Source organism: Cyprinodon tularosa, unplaced genomic scaffold (assembly GCF_016077235.1).
Source record: "Cyprinodon tularosa strain WSP-4 unplaced genomic scaffold, ASM1607723v1 ctg310, whole genome shotgun sequence".
NCBI lineage: Eukaryota > Metazoa > Chordata > Actinopteri > Cyprinodontiformes > Cyprinodontidae > Cyprinodon > Cyprinodon tularosa.
The window spans coordinates 1,385,671-1,404,760 of NW_024039020.1; the positions used below are offsets into that span (position 1 = coordinate 1,385,671).

General features: G+C 39.7%; 1 protein-coding gene across 1 annotated transcript in view; it reads right to left on the bottom strand.

The window, feature by feature from the left end:
- Positions 1 to 941: 941 nt before the first annotated feature.
- stag1a (stromal antigen 1a) overlaps positions 942 to 19,090 on the bottom strand; it is a 67,047-nt gene continuing 48,898 nt past the window's right edge. The window contains exons 2-32 of the mRNA XM_038292336.1: positions 16,302 to 16,519; positions 15,967 to 16,087; positions 15,713 to 15,868; positions 14,844 to 14,940; positions 14,643 to 14,719; positions 14,206 to 14,410; positions 13,960 to 14,111; positions 13,404 to 13,477; positions 13,200 to 13,323; positions 12,979 to 13,077; positions 12,803 to 12,882; positions 11,492 to 11,599; positions 11,289 to 11,403; positions 10,960 to 11,077; positions 10,463 to 10,566; positions 9,028 to 9,120; positions 8,557 to 8,850; positions 7,737 to 7,807; positions 7,445 to 7,613; positions 6,654 to 6,746; positions 5,013 to 5,187; positions 4,762 to 4,901; positions 4,507 to 4,608; positions 4,257 to 4,405; positions 3,831 to 3,959; positions 3,534 to 3,736; positions 3,289 to 3,457; positions 3,078 to 3,194; positions 2,894 to 3,008; positions 2,561 to 2,641; positions 942 to 2,375 (exon numbers count right to left, since the gene is read on the bottom strand). Of these exons, the coding sequence (XP_038148264.1) occupies positions 2,352 to 2,375; positions 2,561 to 2,641; positions 2,894 to 3,008; positions 3,078 to 3,194; positions 3,289 to 3,457; positions 3,534 to 3,736; positions 3,831 to 3,959; positions 4,257 to 4,405; positions 4,507 to 4,608; positions 4,762 to 4,901; positions 5,013 to 5,187; positions 6,654 to 6,746; positions 7,445 to 7,613; positions 7,737 to 7,807; positions 8,557 to 8,850; positions 9,028 to 9,120; positions 10,463 to 10,566; positions 10,960 to 11,077; positions 11,289 to 11,403; positions 11,492 to 11,599; positions 12,803 to 12,882; positions 12,979 to 13,077; positions 13,200 to 13,323; positions 13,404 to 13,477; positions 13,960 to 14,111; positions 14,206 to 14,410; positions 14,643 to 14,719; positions 14,844 to 14,940; positions 15,713 to 15,868; positions 15,967 to 16,087; positions 16,302 to 16,330 (3,783 nt within the window). The 5' untranslated portion in view covers positions 16,331 to 16,519 and the 3' untranslated portion in view covers positions 942 to 2,351. The remainder of the gene's footprint in view (positions 2,376 to 2,560; positions 2,642 to 2,893; positions 3,009 to 3,077; positions 3,195 to 3,288; positions 3,458 to 3,533; positions 3,737 to 3,830; positions 3,960 to 4,256; positions 4,406 to 4,506; positions 4,609 to 4,761; positions 4,902 to 5,012; positions 5,188 to 6,653; positions 6,747 to 7,444; positions 7,614 to 7,736; positions 7,808 to 8,556; positions 8,851 to 9,027; positions 9,121 to 10,462; positions 10,567 to 10,959; positions 11,078 to 11,288; positions 11,404 to 11,491; positions 11,600 to 12,802; positions 12,883 to 12,978; positions 13,078 to 13,199; positions 13,324 to 13,403; positions 13,478 to 13,959; positions 14,112 to 14,205; positions 14,411 to 14,642; positions 14,720 to 14,843; positions 14,941 to 15,712; positions 15,869 to 15,966; positions 16,088 to 16,301; positions 16,520 to 19,090) is intronic.

Sequence of the window (19,090 nt, forward strand, 5' to 3'; positions counted from 1 at the left end):
TATGCACAGCTCCACTACTTCCTGAATTTAAAGCAGCTCCTTTGTTTCCTGTCTTTCATTACTGGACGAACTGATTAATCCAGGTGTGTCTGGCCAGTTACTTAGGTCATACACACCTGGATTAATCAGTGCATCCAATCATGAAAGACAGGAAACAAAGGAGCTGCTTTAAATTCAAGAAGTAGTGGAGTTGTGCATAGAGCCTATTAATTTTTCAAGCCCTGTTTCAAGATACTACTGAACCAACAATGTCAAAAGTACTTTCTTTACCCGTCTTAAGGAGAAAGGAAACTGAGCTGTTGCCAAGTTGTGCAAAATCCTTTTTTTAAAGATCAGCATCCTTCATTGGTTGAGCAGTGTTGCCTACTCGTTTTTCGAAGACTACACTCAATGCAGCCACATCAATTCTAGAGCACCTCATGCTGACAGGCTGGATAGGGATTCTTATTTTATTTTCCCACAGAAAACCTGCACAGAAAAGCTACTGCAAAAAAAAAGATAAAAAAGAATCACCAGACCCAAAAAAGGCAGATGACCTGAAGGCAGCTCAATGAAGCAGTCTGGGCCTCCATTCCACCTATGCAGTCCTGCAGGCTGATCACACTCTGTGCCGTGCATCCATGGCTTTTACTTCTTCCTGTTGCATCCCTCCACAAAATCAGCAGATTTCCCTGTGTGCCGGACTCGGAGCTGTGGATGTCTGCAGCTTCTCCAGTTACTGTGGGGTCTCTTACTAGCCTCTCTTTAGATTATCTTAAAAAAATCTGAAATATTTGCAGCTTTCATGCCATCCGATCCAGATGTCCCTTCATAGAGGTTTTGGACCCACTGTTGTCATATTTACCAGCCCTGCTCGTACAAATCATGTCAATATTTTAAAGCTATTACATTGTTTAATCTTTTAACCAGCAGGAGGCATACGAAAAAAAATGCAAAAAACATTAGTTCATAAACTGATTACAGATTTTATTAAAAAGATCACAGAAAAACAGGCTTTTAGAGTAAGTTAGGGCAACTGATGTCAACTGCACGGCAGAAAAAGATCCAATCATCTCTGATATTTACAGCGAAAGAGGTTGAAAATTGTTTGCTGACCCAAAAGAGGGCAAGTAAAAGGTATGGCTGATAACATTCAGAACACATTCAAAACAGATCTGCCAGACAAAGATCCATCACTGCACTGGATATGAACGATGATCAACAACAAAATCTAGAACTTCTTGGATCCATTAACACTGAATGCGGGTGCAAAAGATGTAAGCGGCTCGTTTTGACCTTTTTAGATGATGGAACGGCACAGATATTCTGCTGCAATACTTGAGTGTTAATTACAATCAGACGATACGGCGCCTAAAAGCTGGTATCTATGGTAACCGCTTTAACAGGTGAGAGGGATGGAATATACTTTTAAGTATGTAGGCCACAATTTGGCAACAAACATGATACGTACTCAAGAAAAACAAAACAAAAAAAAAACTGTACAAACAGACAAAACACACTTGATTTAAAACTTTAGTACTAAAGCTACAGAGTTGAAAATATGTTTATTATATTTTTTTAAACGTTTTTACTTTAAAAAGCTGTTATTTAGAGTGGGTGTGTGTGTGAGACAGCAGGGGGTTTTCTTTGCTCCTCACAGTCCAACAAGCTCTGATATGCTTGGTCAATGTATGAACATCCTCTGGGGTCAGCTGAGAGCTGTGGATCTCTTGTCTAGGTGTGTCACTACTGGGCCACCGTACACCGACACTTCAACACGCACATCAAGCACCACATACAAGAGATGGCGAGCAGACAGCAAAAGGGGAGAGGCTGGTGATTCACAGCGAAGAGGTGGAACATTTAGTGGGGTCGTCCTGTTTATGTTCGACTCAACCAGAAGGACTGAAGTGCAACATCAAAAGTAGAAGTAGGGGCTGTACAGAGAACTATGGCGGCTAGAATCTGTGCATCACTGTATCAGGAAGTGTAAAAACTGGACCAGCTGCAGGGTTTCAAAGCCAGCGCCATCGGGAGCACCACTAACCAGAGCTACGCCGACAGGCTGCAGAGGAAGAGGAGGCAAAAAAAAAAACACGAATGGGTCGAAGTTCTTGAATAATTCTGACTGCAGAACCTCCAGTCTGCGTGAGAGAGAACAGATCCCAACTTCCAGATTGTTTCCAGCCGACGCCGATCCACTTGGCCAACATCCTTCCGTCATGTCTCAGAGAAAGATAGACAACACTTTAACACAGTATATTCTTCTTTACAACGAGTTTGATTGTTAGGCGGTACAGTCACCGTCCCAGACCCTCCCTCCCTTCAGTTCACTCCTCAGCAAGCTGAACTCGTGATATTCACTTTCCACATCAGAACATGGGCATGCTGAATCCCTGAAGAAACACACAAAGTAAAATATAAATTACAGCCATATTTAATCATCAGAAGCCATTTTCAAATCGCTTAGCTTCCTAAAATGTATTCATGAATCACATTTTAAAATAAAACTCTTTTTACTAAACATTTAAAAATCAAGATAATTACCAGAAATTTAAATAATTATAAATTATTCACATACCGACTCGTCTTCTATCATCGCTGCAGAGTCAAAGAAGTCTGGTCTTAATTCTGCTCTTTCCCGTCTGTTCCTCGACGGTGGCTGAGAAGACAAAAGGTTCATATTAATGCCTAACATGATTTTATCATCTTTTCAAAACAATAATCGTTAACAAACAGAAATACTAATAATTGGGTAAAATGCATTTTAGCAAAAAAGCCAAATAAAACATTTTTGTTAAATAAGAATCAAAATAAAATAAAGATGCTGCCGGTTTCTCTGCTTTAGAGGATCCTTCATATTTCTTATCTAAATAAAATCTGATGCAGTTCAAGCATCCAGCTGTTCACTGACCAGGTCGATCACCATGGTATCTTCAAACTCCTCGTTCATGTCTTCCAGCTGGCCCCGCGATGACATCATCACGTCTTCAAAGATGGGCTCTGCGTCGTCCTCCATCAAACCGCGGCTGGAGGAGAAAACAAGACTTAAACAGGGATTTCCTCTGACTGAGTGAAACAGTGTAACGTAGACTTACACAGTCTGCCGGACGCCCTGGTTGCTGCGTGACTTGATGTAGTTCATGCTCGTTCGGTCTTTCCTGTTCACCTCCTCCATCTTCTGTTGGCCGAGCCAAGACATCTGCATCTGAGGACTGGAGGAGACGGAGACTCAATTTTATCAAAACACATGCAGCAAAAAAAGACTTTAAAATTTTATCTGTTTGAATTAAAAGAAATGGAACAAACTTGTGGACGTAGTCGTTCTCCGATCCTGGTTCTGAGTCCGGATCAGGCATGTGTTCTGCAGGTCTGTTTTCTCTGAGAACCGTTGAGGTGAGCTGAGGAGTCTGGAGCGCACTCGGCGTCTGAAGTGTGTCATTTCTCATCATCCATGAGCCCTCCACGCTGCTCTCCTCTGGAACAAAGGTTTACAGTCAGCATGAGGATCCTCTTTAGGCTTCAACAAACGACTCACAGGTCTGCACGCTCACCCTCAATGCGTTTCTTGTGCAGCGGCGGACGTCCCTTCTTGCTGCGCACAGAGCCTGTCTTGCTGCTGGAGCCTGATGTGACGGACATGTGGTCCTCGTCTCCGCCGGTCAGCAGACTGTTCCTGTAAGAGATCAGCGGCAGCCACACATCCTCCCGGCGTTCCGACATCGACTCAGACATGAACTTTTCCAGGTACGAGTGACTGAGGAGACAAAGTTGAAAAATTCTGTAATCATTTAGGAACTTTAGCCTAGCAAAAAAAATGGAGAAAAGAAAGAGATGAAAGGATTACGTACACCGTCTTTTTGTCTTGCCGTATTAGTTTGGAGGAGAATTCACTCAGGACCTCCAGGAAGGCCAGATTGATGGGAGGAAACTCTGATCCTCGAGGGTTTTGATACTTAAATGCAAACTCTATTCCATCCCTGATTAAACAAAGTGGAAGCAGTGATCAGTAACAAGGGAAGTGAGAAATGCCAAGCATGAAGCTACAAACACATTATCATCAGCTTTGTGTTTCAATTTTCTCACAGATCATATCCTATTTAGTAAAGTGCTCTGTTTTTATAACCTCAAGTGCTGGAGGCAGCCTTCCTTCTTTGAAATTGATTTCTGGGGTTTTTTTGTGTTCTTTTTTAGGTCTGGCCTAACGGTCCAGCTTAAACTCTGGTATTTTAATTTCATCCTGCTTTAAAAACCGATTAAAACAGAAAGAGTCGTACTTGTGTAGCGTTGCAACAGCCTCTCTGGTCTTGATCTGATCCAAACCAAAGGTCAGAGCGAAGCGGCGAGCCAGCTCCTTGATGCCGCTAACATGTGACGATGTTCGATCCAGATTGGGACCCTGATCCTGCAGGAGCTCATTGAACAGCTGCAACAACAACGAGAGTGATCATGTTTGAGGGCTGGAACATCCGAGTGTTGCTGAATCGGAGAGCAGAAAACTTTTACTTATGAGAATAAGTGCCTCACCTGCTGCAGACTGAGTATGAGTGTTTTTGCACAGAGAATCTTGTCTGTCTGTCTTGTTTTACTGAGTGTTTCCTTGATGATGTCACCATAATCGTTGTAGTACTGAGGCACAGAGTGGAAAGGAGTAAAAACATGAAGAAATGGGCAATTTAGTGCAGAAGAAATCTCAAGGAGAAACTATCAGCTTATCTTTTCCCTTCCAATAAAAAAAACATTAATTGCAATAAACAACTCAACCAGTGCAGATCAACACACCTTCATGTAGTGTTTAAAGATATCAGCAGCAGCAGGCATGTCTACGATGTCATAGATGATAAGTTTGCAGAAAGCTGCGAGCAGATTTCTCCTTTTGTGCAGAGCTTCAATCTTGTTGGCCTCGTCCTCCTCGTCTCCCTCTACAGAAAAAAAAAAAGATGGAGGAAACTGATTAAAAAGGAGTTCCTCAATTCAATTTCACCGAGACAAAAAAATATTAGCTTTAGTCAGTCATGCCATGACATCCTCACCCATGCTCTGATTTTCATCATCCTGATCGATGAAGACATGATCCAGGACAAAGTTTAGCAGCTCGTTTTGCAGAGTACTGTCTGGGTTGAACACCAGCGGCTGGAGACCTTCTCTTCCTCCCGTAATTAACTGGTGGCTGAAGATCATCAGCAGGTCACATAGAAGCATGAACGCCTAAACGAGAGAGATAAAGGTGTCTTTAATGAATCTGAAACACAAATAACATGAATATCATGGATAAACACCTCACATCTTTCAGAACCACAGCAGTCCAGATAGACTGTACTTCCTTAGAGTTTAAATGGGTGTCCCTCAAGGTGCTCTACTGAGTTTGATTTTATTCCCAGCTTACATTAACATTCCAAATTTAACTTTTTATTTCTATGCAGATAACACTATTATAAACAGAACATAACCCACTCCTGCTGGGGCCTTCCAGCATCTACATCCTGTCTTTGATAGAATACAAGAACAACTTGTTATTTGCAGAATTTCCTAAATGTAATTTTTTCCCGTTATGATTTGCAAATGATTTCCTTCCTTCCTTCCTAACAAGAAATAGTCTACCTGTTGCATTTTTATCTACCATAAATATCTAGAATTGGTTATAACAAGACTTTTAAGGAACATAATATTCAGTATCTTTAAGAAAAATGGAGCAGTTTTTTTTTTTATCATAATCTAAGGTTATGTGCTTTACATGGATGCATCTGTTCACTGTCTCCGGATGCTGAAAAGTGCATCATGAATAAGAGAATCATCACCAACTCCAGCCCTAGGAAGTCATTTTAGGCATCAGATAATTTTATCTTTATTGTCCAACAAAGAAAAATGTATGCAATCATTTCCAATTGATAGATGTTCGTTCCCAATACTTCAGCTCTCATAATTTCAGCTGTAAACTGATTTTAAAACTGGATTAAAATCACTGCAGTCCAAAGCCTTTGTGTTTTATACAGGGTTTATACAGGAATGAGTAACTCTAATTGAATGCTTTTTAAAGGAATAGTACACCCAAAACATGATTAGCCTTCATTTTCTACTCACCCCCATGCTGAACAACACTCTGGAGTATTTTTTTTATATCTCAAATGCATCTGGAGATCTGGGAGGCTTCTTGCTGTCTGCTGACATTCAAATAATGGAGGTCTACGGTGCCCGAGACAGAAAGGTCCATAAAAGTCCACAAAAAACGTGTCAATATTCCTCCATACTGCTCATCCAATGTATTCCAAGTGTCCTGAGTGGGTAGCATCCATAATTTACTCGAAATGAAGTAATTTAGAATGTTTTTAGAGCATAAACAGTAGTGTATAGGATTTCCTGAAAGCGCGCGCCTGCGCGTTCACGACGCTACGGAAGCCGGCAGACCAAACCAGATGAAAGTGCGCATTATTTTATAATTATTTATAATTATTATAAATATAATTATTTTTAGTGACCCACAGAAACCCTGTTATATGACCAATGTTTCTAATGTGTTGCACGTCTTTATCGTTTTTAGTTATGTTACTATATTGATGCCTTCTTGGCAACCTCTCATTCAATCTCAATGGGATTAGCCTGATTAAATAAAGGATAAATAAATATCCAAAACGTGTGTGTTATCAGACTAGACAGGGCTAAATCAATTCTCTCACCTGCTCTTTAACTGGTGTGTTGACGTTGGACAGACACTGCTGGCATACAGCGAGGAAAGACTTCACCACCCTCCTGAGAGCTAAGAGGTCATCCTACATGCAGGACAGATGAATGTCATTAGTAAAGTGTCAGAAATACTAAGCACCTTAGCAGAAATCAATACAACACAAAGAGCACCCTTCTTCAGACAGGAAGGCATTTATTTCTTTAACAGCGCAGCTGATTTAATGAAAGGCTGATGCTTAAATTAACTTCACGTGGATGGAACAATCGATATACCGTCCATCAGCTCAGAAAACAGCTTTGATTTATTGTTTTTACATCCGATACATTAACACATCATTGGATAATCAAAGTCACTTTAAAATGATGAATAAGTAGATTTATAAAGAGCTGGTTTCATTTATTGCCAGCATCAATATTCAATTCTTCAAACTATTAATGCATAAAAACAGAAAGTTTTATTTTATTCATTTATTTGCCAATAAAAGCAGCATTAGAGCTGAATGTTTGCCTTTTCCATACAACCTTTCAATAACCCAGATATTGGATGTATAAAAATAAAGTGTTTAGAAACGATTTCTAGGCTGTTGGTCACTAAATTATGCTTGCCAAGGCAGCAGAGTTAATTCATTATAGTTGCATATGGATCTAAGTAATATAAAGCCATTTCTTTACATGAGTTATTATAAAATCTCAGATGAAGCACCCCTAAATCTGAGCCTGAGTCTAAAGATAAAGCTGGAACCCAAGAACAGAGAAAGTGATTTTAGAGAGAAAAGCTGAGCACCTTGCTGGGAACCCCCTCCGTGATCTTCACCAGCTGCCACAGGATGGAGTAGTGAGAGCACTGCAGGGCCTGCACAGCAATCTGCTCTGGCATGGAGCCCTGCTCTATGCCCGCCTTCAGCAGCCGGTAACAATTCCCAAACAGATCCCACCTTGTTAGGTCATGAGCACTGAAGAGGAAAGGACAAAGGGAGTTAAATTATGGTAGCGAGGTCCTCGTAACAGGGGTGTTGTTTTTTAAACAAGTTTTAAACATTGATTTGTTTCTTTGTTTAAATAAAGGAACTAATTACTTATGGAAAGCTGTGAGACGCTTAAGAGTAGACAGAACGTTGTAGATGTCGTCATCGTCGGCTTCTTCACCCTGTGTGACAAAAAGTACGTTAGCACACCTGACTGACATCAGGGTCAATCAAACGAAATATAACAAAACAAAAAATTAAACCACTGAAGACAAGAAGCTAACCAGCACTCCTTGAATTAGTAAAAGAATAATCATGTTTCATGCAGACTTGAAGCAACATTTCAGCAGATATGATGACAGATTTAAACCGAAGCTGCTCTGCTTTATTGTTTATCTGTAATGATTTTCCCTGCACTCAATATTCAGCTTTTATGATATAAGCAACATAGTGGTGATTTTATCACCCATTCTCCAGTTAAGGATTCAGGACAGACATACAGAAACTACTGCTTTCCTAATATTGAACTCAATAATTGTTATAAATTTGACAATGAATACAGTTGCAACTCCCTTACAGTAATGTGATGTCCCCTTTGCTACCAGTATAAAAAAAAGATTGTTTATAGCAGGAAGGCTGGAGAAAAATACCTTCTTATAGCCCAGTTCTCATAGAGGCTCAAACAGCTCAAAGCTTTTCAAAAATCAGAGACAGAAAATAAGCAGCAAAAGTGGTTGCTGCATCTGCAAATAAATTCACTTGTGTTTTCTGGATAAATATATTCATTAGCTGTTGTGGAGCAATATGTTGAGATAAATTTAGGTTTAAACTCATCACATCAAATGTTTTCCTCTGTAGGGATACTTTTAATGATCTAACAAAGATCCGACAGATCCAGAAACACATTTTCAACAATTCCTCCCATCCATACCTCCTGCAGCAGCTCTTCAACCGAGTGTGCAAATCGGTCGGTCATCTCATCGATGAGCTGTGAGCGAGCGATGTCTACGCGGTTCATGATGGTGTACTCCTCAGAGCACAGGATGCTGTAGGTTTTACTGCAGGCTTCCAGCACGTCCGTCTCAATGTGTTTCTCCACCACTAACCGGATCTGCTTCAATAAGGCATCCAGATGCTTCTCCATGCGCCCGGCACTGTATACATCCAGGTCAAAGAACTGCGGGATCTGAAGTAGATTTGCTACCTTCTCTGCATCTGCCTGGTACTAATGGGAAAGAACAAAGACTAGAGTTAAACTATTTAGGGCATAAAGAGGCTGACAGCAATATGTTTTAATGCTCATTAGGTTAATTAAATAATGTTGCAGTGGATTACATTGATATCACTTGAATATTTGTCATTAATCCCTGGATGCTCTCCTGCTGACCTAGTCATGGCCTACCTTAGATAATAACATAGGAAGAGCCATGATGAAATGTTCAGTGAGTTTATTCTTATCGTCTATTTGGGTCTTCCTCTCCTTAGCAGTCAGGACCTGGAAAGAAAGAACATAAGACACACTTACAGATCAGCAAAAGGTCATTTCCTCTTTGTTAGATGATCAAAGCACTTTTTTTCATTTTTTTGCGATGGAGGAGTACAAACTATTACTTTTCTAATGCAGTCATTTGATATTTTAAAGAGAGACTTTTTACTTTGCTGCAGCGGAGAAATGCTTTTTGATTGTAAATTGAACTAGATCCTCAAAGCCTAAATCTACTTGTGATTTTCAGATTATGTCCACAAACAAAGAATTATCCAAATTGAAAACATTGTCTCAGCCTTCAACTCTGCCGGACAACTGGGAGCTCTGCTCTACATACCACTTTACCTCCCCAGTGGCAAACTAAAAATCACCTACATCATATACTATTAATGTTTACTTCTGTAAAAAAAGAAACACCCGCACTTCTTCCCACCTGGTTGCTGTCTGGAATGCTGTGATCCATGTTTAACTTTACTACAAAGCTCATCAAATGTATTCACTTACTTAAAAATCTAATTCAGGATTTTTAAAAATATATTTATATTTTTTTATAGCCAGTTGTAGCCTGTTAGTGTACATAAATCGGGTATAAAAAAAACCGTATCTACATAAATAACTAAATCCACAGTTGGATTTATAGCTCCAATAAAAGGAAAATCAACAAAATGAATCAATAGGGGCACGCTGGAGGGACTATGTTTCTCGGCTGGCCTGGGAGCGCCTTGGGATTCCCCCGGAGGAGCTGGCCCAAGTGGCTGAGGAGAGGGACGTCTGGGCCTCCCTACTGAAGCTCCTACCCCCGCAACCCGACCCCGGATAAGCGGAAGATGGATGGATGAATCAATATTTGAGATTACAAAAAGAGACTGCATGGTAATCTTGCCTACTAACTTACATGAAAATATATAGTTACTAGGGTTGTCAAAATCATCGATACTCAAAAAAGTTTTGACACTACAACGTTGTACTCGGATACAATAATTCTGTAACACTTTTCAGTTTCAGTCTTTTTTTGTAACAGGTGCAGCTGCTGAGAATTATTTGGTTTGTTAACAGGTTTGGCTAGTGTCATTGAAGTCATTTCCCTCTGGGATTATTAAAGTATGTCTGATTCTGATTGTTATGTGTGCAAAGCACAGCCAAGGATAATTTCAGTTAATTTGGTTTTTTAATCAAGCTTGCTTAATATTGTGCACAGCATACAACCTCAAAATATTGTTCTTATTATTCCTATTATTAATGAAAATATTTCTGTTAAATTTTGGGGTCTTTGTTTTTATCCTCGTGGTATCGAAAATGGTATCAAGTATCGAATATTTTCCTGAGTATCCGTATCAAGTAGGTAACCTACTCGTTTGCCAGTGCCTCTGCCAACAGGTGGGTGTGCCTCGGCCGCCTGTCGGAGGGTGCACACCGTCAACTCTATCAAAGCACTCTCCTGTCTGTCTGACAACACTGCAGATAGAAAAAAAATTGAGACAATTTAAATTAATTCCACAGAGAAAATCACAAAAAGTTCAAAAACAAAGAGGATTAAACCAGCTATTTTTTATTAAAAAAAAATACTAGTAGTAGATAGTTACTTTCCAAAAGAAGATTTGCAATTTTTCCACTATGTCAGACTCACCACCGGTAAGTGAAAATGGGGATGAGCATATAAGACGGCTTTATGTAAAAACATTTCACCAGAATGATCGACAATTAGGAGGACCACTTATTTTTATGATCCACCCGGAAAAAGAACATCCTTTATTACACTTTTCCCTTTCTGTTGCTTTTGAAGCACTGAGGCACCACATGTGAAGTAGCATGGAGTCAACAGGAACAATATTAAAGAGCAGGCCTTACTCTCTTCTCCCTGAACGGGCTCCTCCAGCAGAAGTTCAGTCATGCATTCCCAGTCTTTCAGCAGCTCTTGAGAACTTTCCCACAGCGAGTCGACCAGGTACGCTGCATGCTCATGAAGCTGGACAGAAACACACATTAATAAATATAAATAAAGACGTGAAGGTGACATGATTAAACAGATTATTTATGGCATCATATAATGACAGCAGTTATCCAGCTTTGTCTACTAGCAATGACAGAAAATAAAACACAGAAGTCATGCTTTTCTTTTGGCAGACCATAATGATTTGAGCTTTATTTTAGGAGAACATTTTGAGCTGTGTCTTTACCTCGCTCTCCAAGAAAAAGAGAACAAGCATCCGGATGAGATTCCCATTGGGACTGCTCCTGCCTCTCCGTTTAGCCAGGGCTTCCTCAGCCTGCGGGTCATGGCGACTGAACAACCTGACGAGAGGTGGATAGTTTTAGGTGGAAAATAAAGGACAATGGGTCACACTAAGCTCAATAACAAGCATGCCAGGATTGAACCTACTTTCTATGAAGAAACTCTCCTGCAGCAACTGCTACAGGTCGGTGAGCAGAGTAAACCAGGTGGTAAACGTTCTCACAGTCCTCGTTTGACAAGGCATCTTCACTGCCCCTTGGATTACAAACATGTTAATTGAATACGTCTTTACATGTTCCTGCTTTACCAACTATCAAGACCGGGAAAGTTATGTATACTTTGTCTACTAACAAATTACAAACTCAAACAATGTATTCTAAGAGGTAAATGCTTCTTCCAGCCTCTGACGCTCATCAGTCCAGGCCTCATTTTAGAGCATAGGTTTGTAGAAAGCCATGCTGCCAACAGATTCTCCTAACAAAGTTGTGAAGTTCTGAATCCCCGTTGGCCCCATGAATCTTTCTGATTACTGCTCTAATGGCTGCCAGTAAAGGTGGACGTCACAATCTCTAGTTTCGAATAATGAGTTTAAAAAGGATTTTTCTAATAATCCAACAGTTTTAAATATCTCCAGAACTTCTTGAGCTGTCTGATACAGGTTCTTATTAATTAGGTGTTCTGTGTTGTTCTGTGACAATAGCCTGATAAACCAGACTAAATGTGAGATTAAATGTGTAATTTAGTCAGGCCCCGATGAATGAGACATCGGAAGATTGTTGATGAGAACAACCCGTTGTTTTTCAAACCATGTCTGTGCCTATTGGCCAACGCTCTGACCAATGAGCGCAACTGACTGTGACGTAGTTAGCGTGACAGAAAGCTGGTGGGGGACTCTAAACAATCAGCCTGTCGAGAAAACGGTGAATACGTCCTTTTTAAAAATTAATGAGCGTAGAGCCTCTTCCTGCTCATGTTTCAACGAAAACCCCAAGTCTAATCCTTCCAAAACTGATTCCAAAGCTGAGTCAAACGAGAACTGTTCAATAGTTGTTGCCATCTTCCTTGTTGTGCTTTCTCCAGCGTCGTGCATTTTTGTCGTCATGCCCTCAAAACCCCAGCCGCTTTGCATCCAAAAATTCAAAACACATCTCTGCGTTGTGATTGGCCCACCAGTTCTAGGGCCTGGGGCATTGTTGGAGGCTAGACCCACTCGCATGCAAAAATTATTTTGGCCGCTAGCAGGTGGGGCTAGTTTACTGGGCTACTGTCACAAACCTTTGAGGCCTTTATAAAACATTTATATTCATATCAAATCTAATATTGCAACCATTTACTCGTTTTCATTTAGGTGTATCAGAATGAGCTCATACCCCTTAACATATAACCTACTGAGAAGTTTGGGGTTGTCAGAGTGCAAAAAAGGTTAAAGGAATTGTTGAAATATACCAAACTACTCACTGCAGAATGAGGGTAACCAGTCTGATGGCCTCAACAGCCACATCATACTCTTTATCCAGTGTCATCGAGACAATTCGATCCTGCAAAGATAGTAACATTTAGGCAGAGGGATCATTAACGTCAGGTGACCTGCAGCACAGTGTGAAAGCAGTCCTGATTCTAACAGATTACATTACCTTAAAGCGGTTGGTAAAAAGCTCGAGCTTGGGGAACAGCTCTCTGTTTGTGTAAAGGTTCTGCAGAGCCTTCAGGCATTTCAGACGCACCTCTCCTTGCTGAAAACAAAGCAAGCAAAGCAAACATCTAATTAGAGAGAAATAGGAATTATTCTCTTCTATCAGTCTTTGTCTAAATGTCACTGAAAAGGTAAAAAATAAAAAATCAATCGAGCGCTCACCCTATCATGTAACGTCCAACCAACATATTTAAGGTAGCTGTCATTAAGGAATGCGTCGCTGTACATCTTCATCCACACTCCAATCTCCTCGATGCAAATGGCTCTAATCTCAGCAATAGCATCCCTAGAAAAACAAAGCCCGGTATTCACAGATAGATCTTTGATGATGCAAAATTTAGCAAAGCGGAAACCTGAAATGTTTACCTGTAGCGATGCACGAAGATACCCTTAAAGATGGAGTTCATCATATTTTCTATTTCATCTTGATTCTCTTGAAGCTGAACACAAAAATCCCAGAGGTCACATTCAGTGCTGCTCTGTATATAACCAATCTAAGTCAAGAGTCTCAGTTTAATTGATTCAGAGATAGATGGATAAATAAACTGATGAATGAATGAAATATTTAGACAACAGGATAGTGAGTAAAGTCAGGAAGTACAAACCCTTTTCCATACCCACATGTTTTATTACTAACTCAGACCTGGAAACTACCCAAATCAAATTTCATATCATTTCAAAACTGTAGGAAACATATAAAAAGTTAGTATTGGGGTCAAAGTAACTTGTTGCTTCGGCACCTTCTATGCTTTTAGATTTACTTACTTCTGTTTCTATAATAATATCAGGGATTATATTAGAAGAAACAAACCAATCCAAGACCATTTGCAAAGAACTCAGAAATATTTTGAATTAATCGTGAGCAATATCCGTGTCTGTAATGAGAGACAATAAAAGAAAATACTGATTAAAATAAGCTTACCTCCTTCCTCTTTTGCAGCAGCAGTTCCAGCTTCTCATTGGCTCGTTTGCCAGCGATCTTGTTCCTCTCAGCCTCGTATTGTCTCTGGGTGTTGTCCTGATGAATGCTCAGGTTCAATGCCACATTAACCAGCGCCGTCATCAGCTTCATTGCTGCACAGAGACAAAAATATATCGTACACATCCATCCTCACAACCAATTCAAGCAAAGCAGATCTCCAGGTTCCTCTGCTGCCTTTCAGAATACCTGCTAATGTGGAGGTGTGCCTGAAGGCTCGTACTTGGGAGTCCGACAGTCCAGTAAGGAGGGAAATGACTGTGTCCATCATGTATTCATCGTAGATGATGCTGTACTGACACTGACGGATCAAAACGCCGATAAACTCGCAGAAGTTGTAGCGAAACTTTTTCCACATTGGGCCGGGCATCGTTAGAGGATAATCCCCGCTGTCCTGTTTAGGCATACCAAAAAAATGTCAACATCCTGAGTTGTTTTAAATGGTTTAACCAAGATTTGAATTGAGTTCAAATACTGATTTGATCATAAAGGAAAATAATAAGCAGAAGTTCAAAGGTCTCCTCACTATTCATGCAGCAGTTTGAGATGCTAGTTAAGATTTCCTACATCTGCTATGCAGAATTCATCTTGCCTTCATGAGAAGTTTTCTTTACTCAGACAGTTACCTCATCAAACTCCTCCGTCATCTTGCGGATGATCTCTGCATTCTGCATGTTCCTGAACATCTCTATCCTCACAGTGCCTGATACACAGAAATGAGGGACACATACGTTCATCATTCTGGTCAGCTCAGACAACAGATGAAGCATTTGATTTTAATACGTGCTCCATAACGAGGACGAAAAAACTAAATTAATAAAAATCACCTTTGCAGCCGGAGCACTGGATGAAAAAGTTGATGAGATCCAGCAGGGCCAAGTCTCGATCTTGCTTGTATGCCTCGATCCACTCATCAACGACAGACTGCAAATAGAAAAACTAAATCATCACATCTCCACTTCTATGCTTTGGTACAAAGAGCAGCTTTTGCGTTATGTGTAATAAACAGGAAAACAATGATTTCATATACAGAAGTAAATCTGTAGCTTTCTCCTTTATCTAATTTAGTAAATGTGTAAGGTAGGGGTCTCAAACTCAAATCTTTGAGAGCCGTTGACCTACTTTTAGATGTGTCCTTTACCCTACACACCTGAATCAAATAGCTAAGGTACCATGTTAGCAGCAATGAAGCTCTGCCATTATTAGGAGTCAGGAGTGTAGAGGCAAAGACATGTCTAAAAGTTGTAGGATTTGATTTTGAGACCACTACTGTGAGGTATATACAAGAATGTTAAACAGGATTATGGGTGATACTTGTCAATACTTAGTTTGTGGAACCTGCAAAACCAAAGACTGAAAGAGGATGGATGCCTGGACAGTTTCACGATTGATGGACAAATGGATTCAACTTTAGAAGACAGAATGAATAGAGGAGCAAAGGGATGGATTGACATATCAATAGGTGGAGGGCTGCAGGTTAATGGATGATTGATAGATGAACAGGTTTAAGGATGGACATACAAGAGACCAGATGGATGAAAAAACATTTTAAAAAGTTAGGAACAGGATAAAGTGTAAAATTGTTACTTATCTTAAAGCTAAAAAGTACTGTAAGCTAATTCCATGCACACACACTACATTGAAAACCTGCTAGATGCAAAAGAACATAAGGAAGGAATTAGTAGTGAAAGTTCACCTGCATTGCACTCTTTCCCAGTTTGACAACTTCAAACAGAGTCACGGGCTCTCCTCCGTTTCCATTTTGCTGAGCCACGCCATTTGCTTTCCCCCTTCCTCTGGCCATGGTCAGAGTCTTGTCTGTTGGAGACTTCCGGGGCTTCTTATTGGACGTCTTCAGTGACCAAAATATCAAAAACAAAATGAGCTAAAACCCACACCGACATCTCTAACAAGTACCTTGATTCTTAGCATCAAGACACGGACTCGTACCTGTGTCTGTTTTCCAGGCCTCCCCCTCTTCTTCTTGCCTTTGATCTCTGGATCTTCCATCTCTGTGATGTTCATGCTTAAGCTCACAGTGTCTGTTGCCCCAGACTCATTGGAGGAGTCCCTTAAAGAGCAAATCATGAAACTTGTTAGCATTTTGCGATCTTAGAGAACCTGAAAATGTGAAAAAGGCAGGAAATCAGGAACTCTACACCCATTTCATTTTTAAGGTTAAACATTAAAACACAAATTTACAAGCTTTGAGATCAAACTTAAGTTCTTCAAAACAATCCGTTTTTATCCCCTTCTGCTCTGAGCTTCCTGGGTGTTTCACTTACTGTAGGACAGGAAGCTCCGAGGTGATCATCTTGTTCAATGGGGGAGCTGTTGACCTCTGCAGCTCTGCTTGTGTGCGTCTTCAACGTTGAGCGTGGTTGAGGTGTGAGAACTAGGGTGCAGGTGAGATGATCCAAATGGGGGGAAATGTCTGGAAGGGTGGGGAGGAGAGGCTGGTGGATGGACGGCTCTTAACCTGCCGCCACTTAGCTGTCTTCAGCTAAAGATAAGAAAAAAGGATACAACTGCTCAGTGATGCCAAATAATAACAGTTTATGAGATGCTAAAGGTTTTATTCAAAACAAAGTAAAGCAAATGGAGTTAGAGAATAATCAAATGTTTAAGAGACAATTCAAATCAATTTGCTGAAACAGTTGTGGACATGGAAACATGGAAAGGAGGGCACCAACTGGTGAATTTGAGAACTACAAGCTCAAAGTGTTGCAGTTGATTAAAACTAGTTCACAGAAATGTGACTTTAAACCCTTTTATAGAAATCTTTAAAATATCCTTTCATATTTTACATGGTAGCCATTTGGTAAACAAATCAACTTCATGAAAATGCATGTTTAGGCTGCAATGGTTCTGCAGAAGGAAAATAAAAATGTATCTAAAAAATTAACAACTAGGTTTTAGACTTAAGCTTTAAAGGTATGTCATTAAAAAGCAGAAAATGTTTAAGCTTGAAAGCAAGTGAAAATTAAATACAAAATAACATTAATAATATTTACAAAAAGATCCCATGAATATAAACATATATCAAACCATAACAGAAGGCAGAACGCCATTAAACACATTTGGATTCCAGGTTTAATTGTAACAACAGTTTTTTTTTTTTTTAACTAAACCCATAAAAGTTAAAAAAACAATGGGAGTAATACCTAACTTAACCATAAGAGGCAGTGTGGTCCACAAAGTCCTCCACCCTCCATCTTTGGAGAGCTTAACTAGGGTTTAATTAAAGGAAAAAGACTTGAAAAAACTGCACCAAGAGCTATTTTGACTCCAAATAAACTCTGGACCCATTCTGCTCATTTAAAGAGGAATATGGAGTTATATTTTCCTCAGAGTGTGTGAAAGTGCATACATGTGTGTTTGAAAGCAGATCCAAGCAACAGTAGGGGGCAGGCTAGGAGAGTGTGTATTTAAATGCTGCTTTCCATGGTGTTTGTAGTGTGAACCAGCATGGGGAGAAGGGTGCCTTGTTTTAATAGAAGTACACACAGATTAGATGGAGGCCCCGAGTTCATTTAGGGAACCGAGGGTGTTTATTCAAGTTAACACCCCAGTGAGGTGTTTATCTGATTATAACAATGACAGATTAGGAGTTGATCTTTTCCCAAAACACAAGAAAGTACAAGTCAACTCTTAATGCCTCAGGTTGTGAACCTTTCCCTCGACAGAAGAATTTAAGATATATAAGCTTTTTTCCCCCTCTGAGTTACAGGAATGATCATAAGTGAACACAAGTGTTTAGCTGCATAATAAAGATTTAATCCACACTTTTTGTGTTCTTATGTATGAGACGGACACAATTTAGAGCTGGGCGATTAATCAATATAGCCCAGGGTGACATCCCTTCATTACTTTTTGTTTTCTCTGTGCAATAAAATCAGCTATAAACATTTAGTTTGCTGTATTTTCATTGTCTTTTATGAAACATGTTTCATTCAAAAAGCATGTTTCTCAGCTTTAGTTTATGTCACCTTGCAGGAGGATAATAAAGAAAAAGGAATATATATAATTTAAGTTAATTTATAAGTTAAAAAAAACATATATTAATCAGATTTGGTAGAGAAGAAAATCAGAGGTTAGATTTTTTTGCAATATCGCCCAGGCCTAACTTAAAAAGTGCCTAAATGTGCCGTGTGTGTGTAAAGACAGCAATACATCAACAAAAAAGGAACATTTACTGATTTTTTTTCTAAACCTATGCAGACCGAAGTGATCAGATTTATGTTCAGTTGTTTTTCTTCACTGCTACAGATACCAAAAAGTCAATCTGCAAAGAACAATTCACTGGGTGTAATATACTTAAGGCTCCTGGTTCATATTTACTCCACCATGCTTCAGCTCGCTTTTCATCACTGAGGAGCTAAGTGGGTCTGAATTTTCTTACAGGTCAAAGCAATAGAGTGCAGGAAAAGGATGCATGGCAGTGTGATGCTTTTCTGTAGAAGGTGGGCTCATTATCAACCAACAACTACCGAATCCCCAATGGACTCTGATTGGCTTAATTTTTTTGTGACACTTGAGTTGTCAGTGTCTTTCTTTTACATGTATATCAAGCACAAAAGGTTATTAATAATTTGTCTCCTGGACTATTGGCAAACAAGCCAGACATCACAAACAGGTTTTACTTTATTACAGCTAACTCAGTCTCAGTCTGTTTAATTTGCATTACTATAAAAATGTGAACACAAGAAGAAAGACCATTTCTGCCCAAAAAAATAAAGAACACAATATTGATGCGTTTTTCCTGTTTCAAACAGAAGCCTTAAAAAACCTCTTTATATTGAGTTCTCATGGTTTTTAGTTATAGAAATCCTGTGGGTCCTTTTTAGAGTGGCTGATTACAGCCAAATTATTGGTGTCAAAATAATGGATGTCCCAATGTAGATACCACATCTGCTGGGTTGGTCATATCTGATCAGGCCCTGCGCATGCAAGTCATGTTATACTATATGATTGGCTGGATGTTGCCGTAAACAAATGTGTGGTTGATCTGGACAATGATAACATAATGTAGGATTTAATAGAAAATCTCAAACAGTTAAGACCCTGGAAGAGT